This window comes from Phyllobates terribilis, unplaced genomic scaffold (assembly GCF_046119375.1).
Source record: "Phyllobates terribilis strain yellow unplaced genomic scaffold, ASM4611937v1 Scaffold_4__5_contigs__length_816908805, whole genome shotgun sequence".
NCBI lineage: Eukaryota > Metazoa > Chordata > Amphibia > Anura > Dendrobatidae > Phyllobates > Phyllobates terribilis.
In genome coordinates this window covers 757,880,076-757,907,269 of record NW_027362764.1, presented here as the reverse complement: position 1 = coordinate 757,907,269, position 27,194 = coordinate 757,880,076, and the positions used below count along the sequence as shown (strand labels likewise).

Sequence of the window (27,194 nt, the reverse complement as noted above, 5' to 3'; positions counted from 1 at the left end):
ATACACTAGGTTGTGATCTTGAGCTTAAGTCCTTGAAACATGAAGTATCATGAAATAAAGCAAAATTACTAATAATAAAGCACTCCTTCATGTAAACCATTGCACAAACAAATAATTATGTACATCAATGAGGGAGCGATAAGTGGGCTCCACTCTAGTCACTGAGATCGTAATTAAAGGTCCTCATTCTCTCTCCTTGCTGTTTCTTGCTGTTTCTTGCTGTTTCTTGCTGTTTCTTTCTATCCAGGAACAAACAGAGACGGATATGAATAATTAACAATGTCAGTGATAATTTATATTATGAAGTTGCTGCAATTAGATCGCAGCCGTGCTGGGAAAATTGTGACTCTAAGAAGGAACAAATAGCAATAATAATTATAATAATTCAAGAAATATTTGCAGAAATAACTGGAAGAGGGTGTTATAACACAGTACGGGGAATAGAGAACGTATTGCAAGAAAAAATTAACTCTGCAACTACTGCCTGTGCCCATAGGGCATTTTCTTGGCATTGATGGTGTGCACTCTAATGGCATTGTCAATGGGGCACTCCGATGGCATTGTCAATGGGTCACTCTGATGGCATTGTCAATGGGGCACTCTGATGGCATTGTCAATGGGGCACTCCGATGGCATTGTCAATGGGTCACTCTGATGGCATTGTCAATGGGGCACTCCGATGGCATTGTCAATGGGGCACTCTGATGGCATTGTCAATGGGGCACTCCGATGGCATTGTCAATGGGGCACTCTGATGGCATTGTCAATGGGGCACTCCGATGGCATTGTCAATGGGGCACTCTGATGGCATTGTCAATGGGGCACTCCGATGGCATTGTCAATGGGGCACTCTGATGGCATTGTCAATGGGGCACTCCGATGGCATTGTCAATGGGTCACTCTGATGGCATTGTCAATGGGGCACTCCGATGGCATTGTCAATGGGTCACTCTGATGGCATTGTCAATGGGGCACTCCGATGGCATTGTCAATGGGGCACTCTGATGGCATTGTCAATGGGGCACTCCGATGGCATTGTCAATGGGTCACTCTGATGGCATTGTCAATGGGGCACTCCGATGGCATTGTCAATGGGGCACTCTGATGGCACTGTCAATGGGGCACTCCGATGGCATTGTCAATGGGGCACTCTGATGGCATTGTCAATGGGGCACTCCGATGGCATTGTCAATGGGGCACTCTGATGGCATTGTCAATGGGGCACTCCGATGGCATTGTCAATGGGGCACTCTGATGGCATTGTCAATGGGGCACTCCGATGGCATTGTCAATGGCGCACTCTGATGGCATTATTTATAAGGCGATATCGAATGTAAATGTGAGTTTCTCCAATGATACTTATATTATGTGATTATGTGGCTCTCTAATGACACTGATTATGCAAGATTCTCTCATTGCATTTTTTTTTAGGGCACTTTGTACAGTTTATGATGGGGCACTCTGATGGCACTATTAATGTGGAGGTCTCTAATGGCAGCTTTAGGAGTCAGACGCTCCTGATTCATTAAGAGTCGCCATGCCAGAAATATTACCCCAGTCCTTGACTGGAGTAAGATTTCTTGTGTAAGGAACTTGTCTAATTCATGACGACCTGTGGCATCACACCCTTGCCGCGCCTTCCATTCTGCCCCAGCTCCGCCAAAATGGGAGAAACTAGTTTGTAAATTCCAAAAATTTTCAATTCCAAACTGCGCAAAAAAATTGTGACTTTATAGACCAAATTGCGAAATTGCTTTGATGGAATCTGCCCCATAATTTTTACCCCCCAACCCAAAAAACAATGGTGGAATCGCAGTTTCTTTTTTTCTTTCCACCCTGAAAAGTATTTTTAGTATTTTGTCAGTACCTTATATGGTCAATTAAAAAGAGCCATTAAAAAATGCAGAATACAACTGATCCCACAAATAAATGAGCTCTCACGGGGCTACGTCGAAGGCAAAATAAAATACTTATGGCTCTCGGAGGTTGAATGTTGAAAAAATTGAAAGCAAAAAAAGTAAAAATGACCTTGTTGGTTTTGCCCACTTTGCAACTTCGCTGTCATGAATGTGCCGCATTCTGCTGGGACCTGAGGTACATCTGAGATTAAAAGATCGCAGCTTTTAGCTGAGCACAGGTCCTCTATACTGTAAATCTTCACAGCCATGAGTTAACAGGTTTCTTGTGGCATTTAAAGGGTTACAGTTCCTTGTGGTCTATTGGCTGTGTGCTTGTTACCTTTTACTCCTGCCTTTTTCCTTCCTGTGGGGAGGGTGGGAGCTGCTTAGGATTTCGTAGCAGCTCAGAGAGGTACGAGACCCAGGCATCTCCACTTTCAGGGGTAACCCCAGGGTTAGGGATAGACTAGGGCTTCCCTAGATTATGGACAGTATAGGGTGCCTCTTCCCCGGCATTCCTACTCTCACAGCGTGACTATCGCTGCAGGAAAACTGTGGTCTTTACCACTACATAAGATGTTCGTTCCCTGTAATATAATTTACATACTATTCTATGACCTACTGATTGTCTGGAAAATCTGATAATCTAGTAGCTGTCAAGTCAATTGATGGCAAATTAAAGGAATTTTACTACACCCATAAAATGTCATTTTTTTAAGGATAGGATATTTCGAGTTTGCTGTTTACATATTTTTGGGTTTTTTTGCCACAGAGTCAAATTTTTTTCCCAAATTGTTTTTGAAATATGTTGCCTTTTAATAATTCATATGTGAAGCCGTTTACAATTTTAATTAAATCATATGTGCAAACCTGAGAAGCAGAGAAAGTGGGGAGAGTTACCCAAGATAGAAGGAATCAAAGGAGAGAGAGACGCAGTCTGACAAAATAACAAGAAATGAATATTCACAGTTCCTTGCAGAGGTGCAAGTTTTGGGAGAACGAAGGGCAAGAAGGGCACAGTCACAAAGGATTGATGGCAGCTACACTGAAATGAACTACTTACGAGCATATAGAGCCTCGTCAGTCCAGGAGGACATATATCTCACTAGCTAAAATAATTATGATTCCATGTACACTTGTCCATTTCTCTAGTCCTCTTTTTAATGGGTATAAATGAAAAGAAAAGGGAAAAGGCTGGTGCCAATGAGTGCCGTTGTTGATCCATGCTAGCACCACTAGAGGGAGCTCCAGAGCTTACTGCATACTGTGTTGCTATTGCGTTTAATGTATGCACAGTATGCAGGAAGCTCATAAGCTCCCCCTAGTGTTGGCTGTAGGCAGTAAAAAAAATTCTAATTTACAGCTATGATTATACAGGGGATTTGCAGCAAAATTAGAAATGATTCAGCATCATATTTTGGAGCCCAAAACAACATGATGTTAAAATGTGGATATTTAGTTGTATAATTGTAATCTGCACTGATATTATATACACTATTTCACTTGAGCTTTTACCACTGTAGAATTTGACCAGGACTAGCGCAGTATTAGTATTAACCCATTGTCACCCTTATTACTTCCGTATTAAATATGTAAGTAAGGATGCCAGGAACAGGAAGGAAAAATGGAGTCATCCGGGAATTAAGCCGTGAAGGAGAGATTGTAATGAGAATGGAAAATTGAAGAGAAACTTAAAATGAACCTGTCAGATGTGTCAACTTTATTGAGCATATTCGGCTCACATGTGGACTTTCCGTGCCGCCGGTGTAGATATCCGCTATAATATATGCCACTTGGTAAATCCACTCCTATTTGGCCAATCCCACTTTTTTTTTTTAAAGTGGCACAGCTAGCCAAAAATGCAAAACGGCAAACATTTTTGAACAATATCGTAGTGTGAAAAAAAATTACTCCAGAAATTTGGGATCAAATTTTGTCTGAAAGAAAAATACACTAATACGACATCAGATTGGTAAGTGCCAACCTGGTCAAACGTGATGATTAAAAGCTCAATTCACATTCTAATGTTTTTGGTGCAGTTATTTTTCAGTAAATATAACAAGAAGTAAAAGAATATAGATATATACATCTGCTGTCTTTTGTCTGCACCCTCTAAGACCGCTTGAAAAAGTGCATCAAAAATGACATATGTGACCAAATAATTCCATATGTGACTCCATCCTAAAAAAAACACATCACTCTAGCCTAAAAATTACCTATTTGACTCCAACTAAAAATGCCATATGTGACTTCAGGCTAAAAATGACATATGTGACTCGAACCAAAAAACACCATATGCTACTCCAACCTCCAAAAAATTATATATGTGACTTCAACCAAAAAATGCCATATGTGACCAGACTAAAAACGACATCTGTGACTCCAATAAAAAAACGCAAAATGTGACTCCTTCCTAAAAATGCCATATGTGACTCCATTCTAAAAACGCCATATGTGACTCCAACCAAAAAAGTAACATGTGACTCCACTCCAGCCCAAAAGTGATATAAGTGACTTCAGCCTAAAAATGACATATGTGACTCCAGCCTAAAAATTACACATGTAACTTCATCCTAGAAATACCATATGTGACTCCAAACTAAAAACTTACATGTGACTCCAGCCTAAAACTTACATGTGACTCCAGCCTAAAACTTACATGTGACTCCAGCCTAAAACTTTCATGTGACTCCAGCCTAAAACTTTCATGTGACTCCAGCCTAAAACTTACTTGTGACTCCAGCCTAAAACTTACATGTGACTCCAGCCTAAAACTTTCATGTGACTCCAGCCTAAAACTTACTTGTTACTCCAGCCTAAAACTTACTTGTGACTCCAGCCTAAAACTTACATGTGACTCCAGCCTAAAACTTACATGTGACTCCAGCCTAAAAATGCATATGAATCCAACCTAGAAATGACATGTGTGACTCTAATCTAAAAAAAAAGACATATGTGCCTCTAACCTAATAATGAAATATGTGACTCCAGCCTTAAAATGCCATCTTTGTCATATGACTCCAACCTAAAAAGGCCATATATGACATATGACGCCAACCTAAAAACGACAAATGTGACTCCATCCTAAAAATGCCATGCATGACTCTTACCTAAAAATTACATATCTGACTCCAGCCTAAAAATTACATATGTAACTCCAGCCTAAGAATGACATACCTGACTCCAACCAAAAGAAGCAATATGTGACTTCAGCCTAAAAATGCCATATGTGACTCCAACCTAAAGAAGACATATGTGACGTCAGACTAAAAATGACATTCGTGGCTCTTACCTAAAAATTACATTTATGACTCCATCCTTAAAATTACATATGTGACTCCAGCCTAAGAATGACATATGTAACTTCGACACAAAAAATTACATAAGTAACTCCAACCTAAAAATAACATATGTGACTCCAGCCTAAAAATTAGATAAGTGACTCCAGCCTTACAATTCCATATGTACCTCCAGCCTAAAAAATTACATATGTGACTCCAACTTAAAAACGACTTATGTGACTACAGCCTAAAAATGACTGTGAAGACATGGGGTCTTCCGTGAGCGTAATGCTTCTCAGACAACAAGGGTGAGGGTAAAACAGTGTGGAAATACTTTATTGAACCACAAAGCAGACAACACATAGAACAGTCCCAGCGTATACCCAAGATGGTACAAAGTTACACACTCTCACCCTTCCCCACTGCCCCCCTGGGATAGAACAGCTGCAACTTTGGAGACTTCCAGGGCCGACCTCAACCTGTGGCCCCCCGCTTCTAGTGGGCCCCCACAGAGAGAAGGAAGCGACAAGCTTAGGAAGCTAGCAGTCAATCAAGGTCCTGAGGGTCCCAACCTGGCCTCTCCGAGAGTCTCATTGAGGCCAGATGACTGGTGGATCCCAAGTTTCCGGGGGTTGCAGGCGACCGGTGGGTCCCTCCTGGCAACCCCAAACAACATATCCATGGGGCCAGGTGACTTCTTCGTCCCAACCCTGGTCTCCCCAAAATGTATCCATGTCTCTCTGATAGTCAAATGGAGCAGATACGTATCTTTCCAGTCAGGGCCGATACCCTTAGACTAGAATCATAGAATACAAATCTGTGTCTCTTTGGGTAATGCCATGCAATTCATCTACTGTCCTGAAGGATGTCTCTCATTCTCCTTGTAAAGTCTTACTCCAATCTCTGTTTCAAGTCTGACTACTACAGAAAAACACGTTCCTTCTGCTTCTCTGGGCTCAGTCCCCTCAATGGCAGAACTGCTTTCACCTTCCTCCCCCAAAAGCTAAGTGTGCATTAGTCGAGGTATCTTACTCAGATTGACCACATCACCTGGGTCTACATGTGAGACTCCCTGTGGTGAAGGCTCTGCTGGATCTTCTTTCAACACTTACACAATGAGCCTAGATGATTTTTGAACAATGGTTAGAGGCTCCTGAGATACTAATGAGACTAGTGGCATGCTGGACACTTTACAAGTTAATTAGTGTACATAAACTGACTAGCAAGCAGAACATTAACAAAACATAGCCAGCAATCTCTACTAAAACACAATAAGGTATTTCTCTTGACTTAAATCTAATCGCCTGGCTTATTAAGATTTTAGGCTGTATCATCACAATGACATATGTGACTCCAGCCTAAAAAATTATATATGTGTCTCCAACCTAAAAATGACTTATGTGACTCCAGCCTAAAAGACAACCTTCAAACTAAAAAAAATAACACTGTCTTATAACTATCCATTTATAAAGTTTGGGAGCGCACATTGAACCCTTACAAGCCACAAATTTTGAAAGTTGCAAATTGCCCATGATGACTTTTTGTGGCATCCTATGCAAGGAATAAAAAAAAGCAGTGTGATTTCCCATGGCTGCTTATATCAGACATAGGTTTCACTTTCTGACTTTTGGACAGTATAAAAAATGTGTAAATTTAAAGGAAATGTGTCATCATGAAATTACCTATTTTTTAAACCAGGTTTTTATGTAAAATGTATTTATTTATTTTTTTGGGGCAATTTTTTCTTTACATTTTAACAATTTTTATTAAAAGTAAAATACAGCAATCTTGCAATTTTCAGACCGGCCACTAGGGCTTATTTAGACTCTAACTTCCTGTTGTTTTAGGAAATAAACACGTACATTAGCAGCAATGCATAGACTCTGACTGTATCGTTTGTACTGAAGCATCTAATGAGCGTGTGCAAAGGTCATTGTTAGAGGATTATTATTTTTTTGTGTAACTTTTTCAAACTTTTCATTTTTTTTCTTCTACTTTTTTTTTGTAGATCGTGGCACAAGCTGTGTTGTTTATGTGTATGAACACTGCAGGAATCTTCATTAGCTACCTGTCCGATCGGGCTCAGCGACAAGCCTTCCTGGAAACTAGAAGATGTGTGGAAGCCAGGCTGAGACTTGAGACTGAAAACCAGAGACAGGTATTTGTCGCGGCTGCTTTCAAATCTTCTTTCCTACAGTTGGATAAAAATAAGGTTGTGATAATATAAGAAATCCAATATGTATAATTGTGGTACTTTATCTCAGCCAGCGTGCAGACACAGTGCGAGAAATAGGAATAGTCATTATATAGTGAAAAACATATATTACTGCTTATATTGTACTGTAAATGGGCTCTCAAAGATAATACCGTCATACAGTTTAAGTGCAATTTCAGTCACAACTAGTATAATGGCAATGGTGCAGTAAAAGTTAAGTTATATAGTAAATGAATGGAAACCTTCATTTTAGGTATAAATATATGTGAAAATGTTTCATGCTTGATATCACTCCTATCATGGCTCAGCATTTCATATCTTATTTGTACTTCATATAAGGTGGTACGGAGGATTTTAGAACGGAACTAGTAATACTATGAAGACTATACTGCCCCTATATATAGGAATATAACTACTATAATACTGCCCCTGTGTACAAGAATATAACTACTGTAATACTGCTCCTATGTACAAGAATATAACTACTATAATACTGCTCCTATATACAAGAATATAACTACTATAATACTGCTCCTATGTACAAGAATATAACTATTATAATACTGCCCCTGTGTACAAGAATATAACTACTATAATACTGCCCCTATATACAAGAATATAACTACTATAATACTGCTCCTATGTACAAGAATATAACTACTATAATACTGCTCCTATATACAAGAATATAGCTACTATAATACTGCTTCTATGTACAAGAATATAACTACTATAATACTGCCCCCTATGTACAAGAATATAACTACTGTAATACTGTTCCTATGTACAAGAATATAACTACTATAATACTGCCCCTATGTACAAGAATATAACTATTATAATACTGCCCCCTATGTACAAGAATATAATTACTATAATACTGTTCCTATGTACAAGAATATAACTACTATAATACTGCCCCTATGTACAAGAATATAACTACTATAATACTGTTCCTATGTACAAGAATATAACTACTATAATACTGCCCCTATATACAGGAATATAACTACTATAATACTGCCCCTGTGTACAAGAATATAACTACTATAATACTGCCCCCTATGTACAAGAATATAACTACTCTAATACTGCCCTCTATGTACAAGAATATAACTACTATAATACTGCCCCCTATGTACAAGAATATAACTACTATAATACTGCCCCTATGTACAAGAATATAACTACTATAATACTGCTCCTATGTACAAGAATATAACTACTATAATACTGCTCATATGTACAAGAATATAACTGCTATAATACTGCTCCTATGTACAAGAATATAACTACTATAATACTGCTCCCTATGTACAAGAATATAACTACTATAATACTGCCCCTATGTACAAGAATATAACTACTATAATACTGCTCCTATATACAAGTATATAACTACTATAATACTGCTCCTATGTACAAGAATATAACTACTACTAGATGGTGGCCCGATTCTAACGCATCGGGTATTCTAGAATATGTATGCGGCCGACCGGGCGCAATCAGCAGAACGGTGCTTAAATTTGGCGCCAATAATGCTGATTGGTTGCGGCCGGCGGTCGCGACCAATCAGCAGAGCGGTATTTAAATTTGGCGCCAATAATGGTGATTGGTCACGGCCGCGACCAATCAGCAGAGCGGTGTTTAAATGTGGCGCCAATGATGCTGATTATTCGTGTCCGGTAACCGCGACCAATCAGCAGAGCGGTGTTTAAATTTGGCGGCAATATCGCTGATTGGTCGCGGCCGGCCACCGCGACCAATCAGCACAGAGGTGTTTAAATGTCTCTGCAAGATCGGTGATTGGTCGCGGCCGCTATTTAAATGTGGCGCACAAATCGGTGATTGGTCGCGTTCTTCGGCCGCGACCAATCACTGATCTTGCCGCAAAAGTTAAACACCGCTGTGCTGATTGGTCGCGGACGCTGCCCGCGACCAATCACCGATTTGGGCGCCACATTGAAATAGCGGCCGCGACCAATCACCGATCTTGCAGACACATTTAAACACCGCTGTGCTGATTGGTCGCGGACGCTATTTAAATGTGGCGCCAAAATCGGTGATTGGTCGCGGGCAGCAGCTGCGACCAATCAGAACAGCGGTGTTTAACTTTTGGGCCAAGATCAGTGATTGGTCGCGGCGAGAGATCGCGACCAATCAGCGAATCGTATTGGTGAGGACCGGGGAGCGGCGCTGCCTGTGCGACTACTTCCGCTGCGAGAACCCGGGACATGAGCGGGCGCTCGCAGCAGAAGTATCCCGACCCGCAGCGCCGCTCCCCGGTCCTCCCTTGACACCCTAGCCGCATGGAGGTCAGCGGCGCCAGTGGTCGGGAGATGAGCGCCTCACGCCGGTCATCTCCTGGCTGCATCGCCGCTGAGCTCCGTCCCGCAGATGAGCCGCTAACGGCTGCCATCTTTTTTCAGAAATCCCGCGGCGCTGATTGGCCGCTGCCGGACCAATGAGCGACGCGGGATTTCCTGGAGAGACAGACAGAAAGACAGACAGACAGACAGACGGGATAAGACGATTATATATATAGATAATACTGGCCCCTATGTACAAGAATATAACTATTATAATACTGCCCCCTATGTACAAGAATATAATTACTATAATACTGACCCTATGTACAAGAATATAACTACTATAATACTGCTCCTATGTACAAGAATATATCTACTATAATACTGCTCCTATGTATAAGAATATAACTACTATAATACTGCCCCTATGTATAAGAATATAACTACTATAATACTGTTCCCTATGTACAAGAATATAACTACTATAATACTGCCCCCTATGTACAAGAATATAACTACTATAATACTGCCTCTATGTACAAGAATATAACTACTATAATACTGCTCCCTATGTACAAGGATATAATTACTATAATACTGCCCTCTATGTACAAGAATATAACTACTATAATACTGCCTCCTATGTACAAGAATATAACTACTATAATACTGCTCCTATGTACAAGAATATAACTACTATAATACTGCTCCCTATGTACAAGAATATAACTATTATAATACTGCCCCCTATGTACAAGGATATAATTACTATAATACTGCCCTCTATGTACAAGAATATAACTACTATAATACTGCTCCTATGTACAAGAATATAACTACTATAATACTGATCCTATGTACAAGAATATAACTACTATAATACTGCCCCCTATGTACAAGAATATAATTACTATAATACTGCCTCCTATGTACAAGAATATAACTACTATAATACTGCCCCCTATGTACAAGAATATAATTACTATAATACTGCCCTCTATGTACAAGAATATAACTACTATAATACTGCCCCCTATGTACAAGAATATAATTACTATAATACTGCCTCCTATGTACAAGAATATAATTACTATAATACTGCCTCCTATGTACAAGAATATAACTACTATAATACTGCTCCTATGTACAAGAATATAACTACTATAATACTGCTCCCTATGTACAAGAATATAACTATTATAATACTGCCCCCTATGTACAAGGATATAATTACTATAATACTGCCCTCTATGTACAAGAATATAACTACTATAATACTGCTCCTATGTACAAGAATATAACTACTATAATACTGCTCCTATGTACAAGAATATAACTACTATAATACTGCTCCTATGTACAAGAATATAACTACTATAATACTGCTCCTATGTACAAGAATATAACTACTATAATACTGCTTCTATGTACAAGAATATAATTACTATAATACTGCCACCTATATACAAGAATATAACTACTATAATACTGCCCTCTATGTACAGGAATATAACTACTATAATACTGCTTCTATGTACAAGAATATAATTACTATAATACTGCCACCTATATACAAGAATATAACTACTATAATACTGCTCCTATGTACAAGAATATAACTACTATAATACTGTCCCTATGTACAAGAATATAACTACTATAATACTGCCCCCTATGTACAAGAATATAACTACTATAATACTGCTCCTATGTACAAGAATATAACTACTATAATACTGCTCCTATGTACAAGAATATAACTACTATAATAATGCCCCCTATGTACAAGAATATAACTACTATAATACTGCTCCTATGTACAAGAATATAACTACTATAATACTGCTCCTATGTACAAGAATATAACTACTATAATACTGCTCCTATGTACAAGAATATAACTACTATAATACTGCCCCTATGTACAAGAATATAACTACTATAATACTGCTCCTATGTACAAGAATATAACTACTATAATACTGCCCCCTATGTACAAGAGTATAACTACAATAATACTGCTCCTATATACAAGAATATAACTACTATAATACTGTCCCTATGTACAAGAATATAACTACTACTGTATAGTTTGCAGGAGTACCTGTGACGGTGACAAATGACACTATCGTTATTCAATGGTTCAATTGCCCATATATACAGTATGATAAATTATGTACTGCACAGTGTACATTATTTTTGCTGAATGTCTGTGTGTACAATGTATGGCAGATCACTCTGCACTAATTGCTAGTCTGCTAATAGTATACCTTTTTATCTGGTGAACTACGTAGTCCCGAACCCTTCTCCATTTAATTACCGTACATCATGATGAGATCTTGAAAATCACAAGGAAGGGATGCACATATGGTCCTATTCAGTATTGCATTGATGGTTCTTTTTTTTGTTTAATCTTTGGTGTTTTTTATCTGTAAATTTTCGCCTCTTTTTAAAGACTATTTTGCGTGTGTTCACCTGACCTATTTTTTTAGTTTACCTCTGTGGATGATGTTTGGGTTATCCCAGATTTTTCCATCTGATTCATCATTTTTAGCTTTTTTGAAAAGTCGCAAAACTTTTTACTTTTCAGTCCCCTCCTTCACTGAGTGATGTTATTTACACCAGGAACTTTAGAGCAAATTTTGGGCCAATTTGGAAAACACGGGATTTTTTTAAAAAATTTTACGCAAAATTCACAAACTGCGCCATTTTGGAGAATTTTATGAAAAAAAGTGACAAAAAATGCAAATGATGAATTAGGGCCAAAGTTTATTGGAAAGTTTCCGAACTTTTGATTCCACTGTTTTATTGAGGTGATAACTGCGCGGTGTGCAGGACTCGTACATTTTTCTTCTTCTTGGCTGTATGGCCAGTGCTTGCCTCCTGTATTTAACATATTCGGAGATGGGGAGGGGGGGGGACGTACCCATAGAAACGACACTTCTGCCAAGTCTGCGGTTATATACCGTCATTTCTTTTTTGCTTTCGTATTTTACATGCTATATATTTTGAAACCCTCCGTGCCAACGAGAGATTGTTGTGTGCCCCTGTAAGCCCCCATCCAGATTACAGGTGTTTCTATGGCGACCGGTCTCCTGGGATTGCCATGGTGATGGCATTTATAGAACGCACGCAGGAATGCAGCCAAAATAAAACTGGATGAGAGGAGAGTGTCCGTTTCAATCACATTTTCCCAGGAGTTCTGCGCTCAGCCGTGGGTGAGATCTGTGGAAATGACTGGTAGCGCACTGGGCATGCTGGGTGCAGGTGCCAATCTCCAGAGCATCTGTCATGTCACATAGTCCTTGTTTGATGGAGACACGCGGTGGTTGAGGTGACCTTCACTGCGTTCACAGACAGAACGTCCTGACAGCAAAAATATCATATATGACTGATTTTGGAAAGTTCCGCTAGTTTATAAACTTTAAATGGTCCCTGAACTTTCTTACAACTTGATGAATAATGTGATAAAAATACAATCTGCAAATCATTTTATGTAATAATTATGTTGTCTTACGCCTGAAAAATGACTCCATAGTGCCGACCACCTGCTGTCTCAGTTTTGGGTAACTTGCAACCCACCGCCTGTTGCCGTGTGTAATCTGTGTCTCTCAGCAAAGATGCCGAGATGGATATACAGGAAGTGACGGTGCTGCTTTACATCTCTACAGGAAGTGCGGCGGAGTTATGATTCTATAGGAGGTGGGGGGTCTTTGTCACTGTATAGGAAGTGGGACAGAGCTATGTCTTTATAGGAGGTGGGGGGGTCATAGTCACTCTACAGGAAGTGGGGCGGTGCTATGTTTCTATAGGAAGCTGGGGGGTTCTTTGTCACTCTACAGGAAATGGGGCGGTGCTATGTTTCTATAGGAGGTGGGGGGTCTTTGTCACTCAGTAAATGGAGTGGTGCTATGTTTCTATAGTAGGTGGGGGGTCTTTGTTACTCTACAGTAAGTGGGACGGTGCTATGTTTCTATCGGAGGTGGGGGGTCTTTTTCACTCTACAGGAAGTGGAGCAGTGCTATGTCTCTATAGGAGGTGGGGGTCTTTGTTACTACAGGAAGTGGGGCGGTGCTATGTTTCTATAGGAGGTGGGGGTCTTTGTTTCTCTTCAGAAAGTGGGGCGGTGCTAGGTTTCTATAGGAGGTGGGGGGTCTTTGTCACTCTACAGAAAGTGGGGCGCTGCTATGTCTCTATAGGAGGTTGGGGTCTTTGTCACTCTACAGGAAGTGAGGCGATGCTATGTCTTTATAGGAGGTGGGGGTCTTTGTCACTCTACAGGAAGTGGGGTGGTGCTATGTCTCTATAGGAGGTGAGGGGTCCTTGTCACTCTACAGGAAAGGAGGCAGTGCTGTCTTTATAGGAAGTGGGGCAGTGCTACTTCTCTATAGGAGGTGGGGGTCTTTGTCACTCTACAGGACGTGGGGTGGTGCTGTCTGTACAGGAAGTGGGGCCATGCTATGTCTGTACACGAAGTGGGGCAGTGCTGTCTCTACAGGAAGTGGGGCAGTGCTACTTCTCTATAGGAGGTGGGGGGTCTTTGTCACTCTACAGGAAGTGGGGTGGTGCTATGTCTGTGCAGAAAGTGGGGCGGTGCTGTCTTTACAGGAAGTGGGACGCTGCTATGTCTCTATAGGAGGTGGGTTGCCTTTGTCACTCTTCAGGAAGCGGGGCGTTGTTGTCTCTACAGGATGTGGGAATGGCTCTTTGTCACACTAAAGGAAGCTGGAGCTACATTGGGTACGGAAAGTATTCAGACCCCTTTACATTTTTCACTCTTTGTTTCATTGCAGCCATTTGGTAAATTCTAAAAAGTTCATTTTTTTTCTCATTAAAGTGCACTCTGCACCCCATCTTGACTGAAAAAAACAGAAATGTAGAAATTTTTGCAAATTTATTAAAAAAGAAAAACTTAAATATCACATGGTCTTAAGTATTCAGACCCTTTGCTCTGCATTGAGTAGAAGCACATTTTTGAGCTAAAATCACTCGGAGGAATGGGGGGGGGGGGGGGATGGAGTACATTTGCTGAAAAATTGTTCTACTTTTTACCCCCAAAGCCTGCCTTCAAAAAACATAAAAGAAAACAGACGAACACATACAAAATAAACTTTATAGGAAGTGCAAACTAAAAGAAGAATATGGTGCAAAGGAAAAACATGCAAAACAAAATTGTGCAAATGCAATAATGAATCAGGGAACAAACAAAAAAAAGGAGAACAAACAAAATGAAAAATGATTCTAGACATAAAGACCAAAAAGCAAAATGTAAAATGCAGCTTCTTCTTATGTTGGTTAACATCCTTTTTCTCTAACCACCAAGCATCGGAGGACTTTTTTGCCTCCGGTATTTTTGCCTTTTTTCTCTAGGCATTGCACGCACAATCCATTTTAGATGCCAACTGTTTACGTTTTTAAGACCGTGACTTTAAAAACTAAAATTGTTCAAAAACTTTTATGAAAAAAAAAAATCATGACCTCTTCACATTTTTGTTTTATCTCAGACCAAGCGCCCTTAGCGACTATTATTGAACATTTAATGTGCGGTAATGAATCACGCATTAAGGGTAATGTCACAATATGGCAACATAATGGCCTCCTGCTGGAATGTGAATCTGCAATGAAACCAGGGAATTTTATGGCCATCGCAGGAGCCTATTATCCTGCCATCGCTGTACAGGCTGCTGACGTTATTCCCATTGCAAAGTATAAATGGGATGCGACTTACTTTAGTAATTTACTGCTGGATAATCAAGGGTCATGCATTTCCCCCACAGGAAACATAAAGAAGATCATTCCAATGCCGTTAATTGAATGGCTGAGCGCCTGTAGAAAAGCGGAACATAAAAGCTTTACGACCAGGAGTTATTCCAGTGCTTTAGGTTGCTCTATAGTACTGGCAAAAAAAACATTAATTGAGGCACAAATTAGTTGAGGTCATATTTTTGCCGTGGCCGGCAACTCGTCCAGCCTAAAAAAAAAAAAGTCTTTATATGGATGTGAAACAGAGAAATAAAAAAGTTATGACTCTTGGAAGAAAAAGGGGAAAAAAAGTGCAAAAAATAATATTGACCCGATTTGGGTTAGTAGTATTTACCATCATTTTCAATTTCCTCTATAGGAAAGCCATAACTTTTTTATTTTTCACATCCATATGAAGACTTGTTTTTTTTTTGGGTTTTTTTTTGCTGGAAGAGTTGCTGGAGTTTTGATTCAGACCATTAAAGTGGTATTCCCAGCTCCAAGATCCTATTCCAATATATAGTAGGAGTAATAATAAAAATATTAGTATATACCTCCAATTAGAAATGTAGTATAGTTTTTCTGATTCGCCATGTCGATTACCCTATGTGCAGGGCATTGCAGTTGCTTAGGTATTCATGGTTACAACCACTAACAACTTTCTAACTGTCACTATATGAGTGATAACCATGGATACCTAAGCTACTGCAATGCCCTGCGCATGGGGTAAGAGACATAGCTTATCAGAAGAACTATACTACATTTCTAATTGAAGGTATTTGCTAATATTATTATTAGTATTACACCTACTACATATTGGGATAGGATCTTGGAGATGGAAATACACTTTTAACCTTATCATGTAAAGTAGTGATAAAAAGAAAAAAAAAAAATTGCAAAGTGGAGTGAAATGGTAAAAAATCCACAGTTCTTACATTGTTTTTCAGATTTCATTTGTTATGTTGTTTATTATGTGAAAACAAATAACCTGGCAACACGATTCTTCAGGTTGGCACGATTACTGTTATACCACCTAGGTTTTTTTTATTTATAGTTTACTAGTTTTAAAAAAATTCTGAACTTTGTAAAAAAAAATGGCCATTTGGTGAAGCCCATAACTTTTTTATCGTTCCATTGTTGCAGCTGTTTAAAGGCTTTCTTGTGTGCGGAGAGCTGTAGTTTTTATTGGTAGCAATTTGGGGTGTATGCTTTTTAGGAGGTGTGGTGACCACCCCCTCCCCCCAAAAAAAATTGTACAATTCTGATGTTTTAGTTTTTTTTTTACAGTGTTTACTCTATGGGTTAAATAATGGTATATTTTGATAGATCAGATGGATATGTTATTTTTTTATTTTTTAGTAATTTAATATATTTTTTTTTTTTTAGCCCCTCCAGGGCAGTGTTTCCCGACCTCCAGTCCTCACGGCCCCCCACAGGTCATGTTTTCAGGATTTCCTTAGTATTGCACAGGTGGTGGAAGTATCAAGGCATCATAAATTCTCTCATCTGTTCAACACTAGAAATCCTGAAAACATGACCTGCGGGGGCCGGGAGGACTGGAGGTCGGGAAACACTGCCCTGGAGGGGCTAAAAAAAGGAAATAAAAGATTTGATTTACAAAAAAAATAAATAACATATTTAGGGGAGCTGAACATATGAGCAGTATGTAGTGAAATTAATGAACTCTTGCGGCTGGGCTTCAATGGTAACTCACTGGCACTATCAGCGGCGATGGGCGTCTGATGGACACCGCATAAGATGCCAACCAGGAACAAACTGCTTTAATGCCGCTGTCAGACATACAGTGGCATCTACATGGTTAAAAAACAGCTCTAGTCACTTCTGTTATAGGCAGTTGTTGGCTGTATAACACAGCCGACACTGCCCTGTATGAAGCGGGCTCAGATCCTGAGCCTGCTCCACATAACCACACCCAAAATATGAATTACACTCAGATCACATGTCTGGAATTGTCCAGTATTATAAAAACAGCTGTTTTTTTCCAATTAAAGTGCCCCTCCTGTCTACTGGTTGTGTCTGGTATTACAGCTAAGCTTTGTCAATGGGAATAGGTTTGAACACAATCTGTCAGCAAGTTTGATGCTGTTCTTCGATGTAGGCAGCCATCTTTTTTCGTTTCATAAGAGGGTTGAAAGCTGCGCCCCAAAACCTTACTGGAGAGACTTTCAGCGTATGGTTGTTGGGCTGTTACACCCGTCTTTATGATGGTACTGCTGTATTCCTTGTGCTACATAATGGAAGTTCACTAGAGGCATATCAGGGCGCTTGGAAGAAGTACGGTAATCCATTGACACGCTCCCAATTCAGCCATAACACTACTTCCATATCTATAAATGTGCTAACAACTTGTCACGCTGGTGGATCGTGGACCCACTGCGCCACGTGGCCGAACTTATCCTGGAGGGGCGTAACTAAGCGGCTAGCTGGTGTTCTCTACAGCCTGTGATGGTGAGGATAGGCTTGTGCGGCAGGTATCCGCCAGGTACCACTCCAGGGCAGTCCCCGGTACTACAGCAGCTGACCCCAAAGGGCAGGATTGCAGAGATGGATTTCAGAGTCCCAGGCAGGATGGGGTCGGAGACACAGAGACAGGCTCTGGTACCATGACGTGGATATAGACTCGGAGTCCCAGACAGGACCGGATCAGGAATACTGACGGACTGGTAACTGGTGCTTGTTCAGACTGGACTGGTACAGTAATGCAGGGTACAGGTATAGGTGCGGAAAAGGCAGGTTCAGGTTCAAGGCAAGGTACAGACAGGGCGGGGTCAGGAACAGGAACAGACAAGACGGGAATTTAACAGGTACTAGTTCAGGCTGGGCTGATTACTGGTGCTTTTTCAAATAGCACGGCTTCTGGATACAAGATGGATACAGGAACAGGGACCTGACACTGATCTTAGCAGCTTTCAGACTAACTAAACACTAATGTTGTTCAGGCACCTCAAAACAGGTGAAGGTGCCTTAAATACTAAGTGCCTCCCAGCTATTGGCTGGGGACACATTAGGCGTGTGCTGTCTCTTTAAGATACAGTGACCACGTGCACTGGCAGGAGACATGCGTGGCGTGCGCAGACCCTTGGACACGGGATCCGGAGCAGAGGACGCAGCAGGGTCAGCCTGGATGGTGAGTAAGTGTCGTCGTCCCTGCTGGGAGGAAGGGGTGAAGTCAGGGACACCGGCGCTACACATGTTCCTTTTAAAGAGCTTGTCAAATGCTAGAAAAATATTGCTTCTTTTGGATAACAGGGCCATTCTGCTGAGCTGGAATACCGTGCACAGCCTATGAACAAGTGTGGTGCTGGTTTAGGAAGAAAGCAGCCATGTTTTCCTAAATCTGGACAACCCCTTTAAATTCTTTAGCATCCTCTAGTAGAGGCTACAGGCAGATAATATTTTATCAATTTATTTCAGTGACTGCATGTAAAAATGGAATTTGATGCTCTGAATCCTAGTTCAAATCAATAGGGGGTGGATGTGCAGTACCCAACCACGGCCACTATCAGTAAATGGCGCAGCTCCATAACAGAGCAGTTCCGCCCGCTAACAGCACCTAGACAGTGATAAAAAGCCCGTCCCCAACTTTACTCTTTGCCCGACATCCTAAGAAATGTGGCGAAACACAACTAGATTTAAAGCATAGTACACATGATTTTTGTGATACTCTGTCGGGAGTTGTTTCTGCCATATGTGGCCACTCAGTGGTTTCGATGTGAATTGCAGCCTGTCAAAGTTTTCCGCAGTATGCTACATTGTAGAGAATTGATATAATGAGAAAAAAGAGTCCTTAACCAAATTTAAGCAAAGGTAAAGGTGGATGGACTGCTGAATATCTGCATCTGCATTGTTAAAACTTACTAACAGAACAGCAGCCAATACCTAAAAGTTGTGTACAAAACATATAATACTCTCTTTTTCACAGTAATGCCCACCTGGGCTTTCACCGAGCATAGAATCATAGAATCATAGAATCATAGAATGGTAGAGTTGGAAGGGACCTCCTGGGTCATCTGGTCCAACCCCCTGATCAAAGCAGGATTCACTAGATCATCTCAGACAGATGTCTGTCCAGCCTCTGTTTGAAGACGTCCATTGAAGGGGAACTCACCACCTCTCGTGGCAGCCTGTTCCACTCATTAATCACCCTAACTGTCAAAAAGTTTTTTCTAATATCTAATCTGTGTCTCCTCCCATTTAGTTTCATCCCATTGCTTCTAGTCTTTCCTTGTGCAAATGAGAATAAAGATGATCCTTCTACAATGTGACAGCCCTTGACATATTTGTAGACAGCTATTAAGTCTCCTCTCAGTCTTCTTTTTTGCAAGCTAAACATTCCCAAATCCTGCAACCGTTCCTCATAGGACATGGTTTGCAGACCAGTCACCATTCTGGTCGCTCTTCTCTGAACTTGCTCCAGTTTGTCTATGTCTTTTTTAAAATGTGGTGCCCAAAACTGTACACAGTATTCCAGATGAGGTCTGACCAAAGAGGAGTAAAGACCGATAATGACTTCACGTGATCTAGACTGTATGCTTCTGTTAATACATCCCAGAATTGTATTTGCCTTTTTTGCTGCTGCATCACACTGTTGACTCATGTTCAGTCTATGATCTATTAGTATACCTAAGTCTTTTTCACATGTACTGTTGCTTAGCTCTATTCCTCCCATTCTGTATATGCTTTTTTCATTTTTATTGCCCAGATGTAGTACTTTGCATTTTTCCCTGTTAAAAACCATTCTGTTGTTTGCTGCCCACTGCTCCAGTTTATTTAGGTCTTTTTGAATCCTTTCTCTCTCTTCTCTAGTATTAGCTATCCCTCCTAGCTTTGTGTCATCAGCAAATTTAATCAGTTTACCCTCAATTCCTTCATCTAAATCATTGATAAAGATGTTGAACAATACAGGTCCCAGGACGGAGCCCTGTGGTACCCCACTTGAGACATTCATCCAGCTGGATGTGAAGCCATTTACAACCACCCTTTGAGTCCGATCACTAAGCCAGTTATGAATCCACCTAACAGTTGCCTGGTCCATTGCATACTTGGTCATTTTTTCAATAAGGATGGTGTGAGATACTTTGTCAAATGCTTTGCTGAAGTCAAGATATACTATATCTACAGCATTTCCCTGATCAACCCAGTTAGTGATTCTGTCATAGAAGGAAATTAAGTTAGTCTGACATGACTTGTTAGTTACAAACCCATGCTGACTCTGGTTAATCACTTCATTCTTATCCATGTACTTACATACATGTTGTTTAATAATTTGTTCAAAGATCTTTCCTGGTATAGAAGTCAGACTCACCGGCCTATAGTTCCCTGGGTCCACCTTCTTCCCCTTTTTGAAGATAGGAACAACATTTGCTCTTCTCCAGTCTTCTGGGACTTCTCCTGTTCTCCAAGAATTTTCAAAGATTATGGAGAGTGGTTCTAAAATTTCTTCTACGATCTCCTTCAGTACTCTGGGGTGTAATTCATCTGGACCTGGAGACTTGAACTCATTTATGTTAGCTAAATATTCCCTCACAATCTTTTTGTTTACAGATAACTTGGATTCCTCTATTCCTTTAAAAGGACAGTGAAGATCAGTTGATGTTACATTTTCTTTCTGAGAGAAAACAGATGCAAAATAGGAATTAAAAAGTTCGGCCTTCTCAACATCCTCTCTTACCATTTCTCCATTTGCATCCTGTAAAAATCCTATAGCATCTTTGACTTTTCTTTTACTTTTGACATACCCCCAAAATCCTTTTTTATTGCTTTTGACATCTCTTGCAAGCCTTAATTCATTGTCAGCTTTAGCTAACCTGATACGTGCCCTGCAGGATCTGCAGACTGCATTATAATCTTCTTTAGATATGCCTCCCTCTTTCCATTTAATAAACATTTCTTTCTTTCTTTTTAGCATGTGTTTAAGTTCTGTGTTCATCCATCCTGGTTTCCTTAAATGCTTCCCATTCTTCCTACTTTTCGGGATTGTTAACGATTGTGCTTTGAGAATCTCATTTTTAAAAATTTCCCATCCTTCCTGGACATTTTTGTCCTTAAGGACATCCAGCCATTGGATCCCTCCTATTCTCTTTCTGAGTCTCTTAAAATCTGCCTTTCTAAAATCTAACCTTGAAGTTTGAGTCTTCACATGTCTTCCTCCTCTAGTTATCCAAAATTCTATAATAGCATGATCGCTGCCTCCTAGGGTCCCAGCCACCTTTACCTCCTCAACCATTTCTTCCCTGTTTATAAGGATTAGATCCAAAGTAGCAGATCCCCTTGTTTTCTCCCCTACCTTTTGGAAGATAAAGTTGTCAGCAAGAGAGGATAAGAATTTGCTTGACCTGTTAGTTTTACTTGAGAGAGATTCCCAACAAATGTCTGGATAGTTGAAATCTCCCATGACCACTACGTCATATTTTTTGGAGAACTTGGTCATTTGACACATAAAGAGTTCATCCATATCTTCAGCTTGCCCAGGTGGCCTGTAGTAAATGCCTACAATGGTGTCCTTTCTGTTGTTCTCTCCTTGTATTCTTACCCAAACAGTTTCCACAGAACTCCCAGTCTCTGAAGCTTCAATCTCTATGCAGATATACGCTTTTCTAACATACAATGCGACACCTCCTCCTCGTTTATCAAGTCTGTTTCTTGCAAATAAGTTGTATCCTTTTAGCCTTTTATTCCAATCATGTGTATCGTCCCACCAAGTTTCAGTGATTCCAATGACATCATATTCCTTTTCCTGCATTAGTAGTTCCAATTCTCCTTGTTTGTTGCCCATGCTTTGTGCATTTGTATAAAAACATTTTAGTTTGTGATTGGTTTCTCTTCCTCCCATATTTTTATTATTTAAATTGTTTTGTCTTTGTTCTTCTTTTCCACTTCCAGTAGCAGAGATCTCAATAGTATTTGTCAGCTGTATGGCTTTTTCTGGCCTTTTGCTTCCCTTCCCACATTGTTCTAGTTTAAAGCTCTTCTGATGAGTGTAGCAAGGCGACTTCCAAATACATGTTTTCCAGTCTTCGTAAGGTGCACCCCATCTCTAGCAAGTAGTCCATCATATAGGTAATTCATTCCGTGATCCAGAAATCCAAATCCTTGTTGACGGCACCATCGACGTAGCCAGTTGTTCACCTGTAGAATCTTATTCCACCTCATTGTTCCATGGCCATCCACTGGGAGGATGGATGAGAAGACCACCTGCGCTCCCAATTCTTTCACTTTCTTGCCTAAGTCTTCAAAGTCACTGCAGATGGTTTCCAGGTCCTTTCCTGCGGTGTCATTTGTCCCCACATGTATTAGCAGGAATGGGTAGTGATCTGTAGGTCTGAAGAGTCTTGATATCCTGTCAGACACATCTTTAATTTTTGCTCCTGGAAGACAGCACATTTCTCTTGAGGTTATGTCCGGTCTGCAGATAGCGGCCTCTGTTCCTCTTAACAGGGAATCCCCCATGACCACCACTCTCCGTTTTTTCTTCACAACATTCTTCTTTCTCCATCCAGGAGGATTCTGAGGGCTTACAAGGTTATTCATTGCTGGCAAAGTCTTATTTTGCTGTATTTCTTCATGGTTCTCCTGCGTGAGAGCCTGGTACTGGTTCCTGAGCAGTATGGGTGCTGACTGCCTCTCGATCCTCCTGCTTCTGTGGGTCACATGCTTCCATTCCTCTGTTTCCTCAGGTGCAGTTCGAATTTCTTCTCTTTCTGAATCATGAAGAGATAATTCTGCTCTGTCTAAGAACTCTTCACCTTCCTTAATGATTTTCAAGGTAGTTAACCTCTCTTCTAGATTTTCCTCCAACAGGGACACAAGCTTGCATTTCTGGCATGTGAAGTTTGGCTTTTCCACTGGCAAGTCTGTGAACATGTAGCAGGATATGCAGCTCACCAAATGGCTCCTGGACTCTTCCATGTTCTTATTGTTAATGTTCTGAAAACAGTGAAAAAAGCTTAAAAAAAAAGCTTCAAGATGCGGTTTGAGCACCAAATGTTCTCAATGATTGTACGGAACAGAAAATAATACGTCAAAAAAGATTTAAATATTGCATTTACTGGTTGTTGTCGGAATTGCCTATTATGCCAAAATGGCCCATTTCGATTCAGCTTGAAAGGTTTTAAAATTGCTTCACAAGCAATCCCCGGAGTCAGTGTGCTCAGATTCAATGTGGTATATAATCAATGGGATGGAAAGTTACACTTCTAGAAATAATGACCAAGGAAAAGGTGGAATAAGGATTCAATATTCAAACTGCCGGTCAGGCAGCTGCACAGAAAGCCATTATAATTTTGTAGTCCTGTGAAATTTGTTCTCAATGATCCTCAATGATTGTACTGTTATATAATCGGATTGTACTGTTATATAATCGACGGTTTGGAAAAGTTAATCCAAGGAAGAGGTGGAAAAAAAGATTCAGCTGGTCAGGCAGCTGCATAGAAAGCCATTATAAATTTGTAGTCCTGTGAAATTTGTCCTCAAGGAACCTCATTGATTGTACTGTATTATAATTGACGGGTTGGAAAAGTTAATCCAAGGAAGAGGTTTGAAAAAAAAAAAGATTCAGCTGGTCAGGCAGCTGCACAGAAAGCCATTATAATTTTGTAGTCCTGTGAAATTTGTTCTCGACGATCCTCAATGATTGTACTGTTATATAATGGATGGGTTGGAAAAATTAACCCAAGGAAAAGGTGGAACATAAGATTCAGCTGGTCAGGCAGCTGCATAGAAAGCCATTATAATTTTGTAGTCCTGTGAAATTTGTTCTCGACGATCCTCAATGATTGTACTGTTATATAATGGATGGGTAGGAAAAATTAACCCAAGGAAAAGGTGGAACATAAGATTCAGCTGGTCAGTCAGCTGCCCAGAAAGCCATTATAATTTTGTAGTCCTGTGAAATTTGTTCTCGATGATTCTCAATGATTGTACTGTTATATAATGGATGGGTTGGAAAAATTAACCCAAGGAAAAGGTGGAAAATAAGATTCAGCTGGTCAGGCAGCTGCACAGAAAGCCATTATAAATTTGTAGTTTTTTTTATATTTGTTCACAATTATTCTCAGTTATTGTACGCATAATCAGTAGGATAGAAAAGTTACACTTCTAGAAATAATAAACAAGGAAAAAGTGGAATAAAGATTCACATATTCAAGGAGCCGGTCAGGCAGCTTCACAGAAAGTCCGTATAAATTTGTAGTGCTGTGATATTTGATTTTCACTTTTTGTGCCATTATATAATCTGTTTAATGGAAAAGATACATTTTTAGAAATAATAATAAAAGAAAAGGGGGAATAAGGATTTATATATTCAGATAGACAGTCAGGTAGCTGTACAGAAAGCCCGTATTAATTCGTAGTCCTGTGAAATTTGTTGCCTACGATTCTCAATCATGGTACTGTTATGTAATCAGTGGATTGGAAAAGTTGCAACAAAGATGAGAAATGTGTTTACCCAGCAATAATTTAAAGTTCTCAGCCATTCATCCTCATTAAACAAAGTACAAGGAACCTACAGGCCGGTAGGACATCAATAAAGTTCGATAAATTCCAGCACTTTCTTAAAAGGGTAGCTTCTTTATTTCATAATGATAAATATCCGCATAGACAGATAAAAACCAGACTTGAAAAAAGCTATGTGTTCTGAACTTTAAAAAGTTACCGTAGTTCGAAACGCGTAGGCTTATCAACTCTGGCTTTTGTCTATGCGGATATTTATCATTATGAAATAAAAAGTTACCATTGTAAAGAAGCGCTCGATTGCTGGATTTATCCAGTTTGGTTGGAAAAGTTAACCAATGAAAAGATGGAATAAGGATTTACATAATCAAGCAGTCGGTCAGGCAGCTGCACAGAAAGCACTTATAAATTTGTAGTCCTGTGAAATTTCTTGTCTACGTTTCTGAGGGAAAGCACTATTATAAAATCAATGGGTTAGAAAAGTTAACCCAAGGTAAAGATGGAATATGGGTTCCAATATTCAGACAAGCAGTCAGGCAGCCGCACAGAATGTCATCAGTTTGTAGGTCTGTGATATTTGTTCGCAATGATTTTCATTTATTGTACTGATATTTCATTAGTGGGAAAACGTACACTTGTAGAAATAATAACCAAGGAAAAGGGGGAATAAGGATTCACATAATCAAAATGCTGGTCAGGCAGCTGCACAGAAAGCCCTTATAAATTTGTAGTCCTGTGAAATTTGTTCACAATGATTCTCAGTTATTGTACCGATATTTCATTAGTGGGATGGAAAACTTACATTTCTAGAAATAATAACCAAGGAAAAGAGGGAATAAGGATTCACATATTCAGTCAGGCGGTCAAGCAGCCGCACACTAAGTCCTTCTTATTCATTTGTAGTCTTGTGAAATTTGTTGGATATGATTGTCAATGGTTGTACTGTTATATAATCGATTGATTGGAAAAGTTAATCCAATGAAAAGGTGGAATAAGGATATAATCAAGCATCCGGTCAGGCAGCTGCACAGAAAGCCATTATAAATTTGTAATGCTGTGATATTTGCTTGCAATGATTCTCAATTATTCTACTGTTATATAATAAGTAGTATGGAAAAGTTACACTTCTAGAAATAATAACCGAGGAAAAGAGGAAATAAGGATTAACATATTCAGGCAGGCAGGTCAGGCAGCTGCACAGAAAGCCATTATAAATTTGTAGTGCTGTGATATTTATTTCGCAGTGATTCTCAGTGATTGTACTGTTATATCATTACCGTAATGGGTTGGAAAAGTTAACCCAAGGAAAAGGTGAAATAAACATTCACATATTAAAGCAGCTTGTCAGGCAGCTGCACGGAAAGCCCTTATAAAGTTGTAATCCTGTGATTTGTTTAGTTGAATTTTAATCATTTTAGGTTTTGAAGCATTTTGGATTTTCTCAATATGAGGCCAGAGACCCACAGAATAATAAGGATGTTAATAATAAAAGGGTTTTGTGGGATCCATCATCTTTCATAAACTAAGAAAAAATTTTACTTTCAAACATACTTCAATTTTTTTCTTGTATTAGTATTTTATAATCCTGTGTCGAGCAGTATTTTTGTGTTTTCCCTGATCTCTACCACTGTTTGTAAGAAATAATGGGCAGGCATGATAATAGAAAAGAGGATGATAAGGATGTGGATAGGTAGCGGATTGATTAAGTTGATCCTGATTGTCTCTGATCCTGATCGTCTGTTATGCCGATCGTCTCTGATCCCAATCGTCTCTGATCCTGAATGTCTCTGATCCTGATAATCGCTGATCCTGATCGTCTCTGACCCTGATCGTCTCTGATCCCAATCGTCTCTGATCCCAATCGTCTCTGATCCTGATCGTCTCTGACCCTTAATGTCTCCGATCCTGATCGTCTCTGATCCTGAATGTCTCTGATCCTGATCGTCTGACCCTTAACGTCTCCGATCCTGATCGTCTCTGACCCTTAACGTCTCCGATCCTGATCGTCTCTGACCCTGATTGTCTCTGATCCCAATCGTCTCTGATCCTGATCGTCTCTGATCCTGAATGTCTCTGATCCTGATCGTCTCTGACCCTTAACGTCTCCGATCCTGATCGTCTCTGACCCTTAACGTCTCCGATCCTGATCGTCTCTGACCCTTAACGTCTCCGATCCTGATCGTCTCTGACCCTGATCGTCTCTGATCCCAATCGTCTCTGATCCTGATCGTCTCTGACCCTTAATGTCTCCTATCCTGATCGTCTCTGATCCTGATCG

At 40.0% G+C, this 27,194-nt stretch overlaps 1 protein-coding gene across 2 annotated transcripts in view; it reads left to right on the top strand.

Moving 5' to 3' along the window:
- Window positions 1–27,194, top strand: part of ADCY8 (adenylate cyclase 8) — a 395,464-nt gene that overhangs the window by 198,927 nt on the left and 169,343 nt on the right. For both annotated transcript variants that reach the window (XM_073679897.1, XM_073679896.1), the window contains exon 2: window positions 7,188–7,337. In XM_073679897.1, the coding sequence (XP_073535998.1) occupies window positions 7,188–7,337 (150 nt within the window). The remainder of the gene's footprint in view (window positions 1–7,187; window positions 7,338–27,194) is intronic.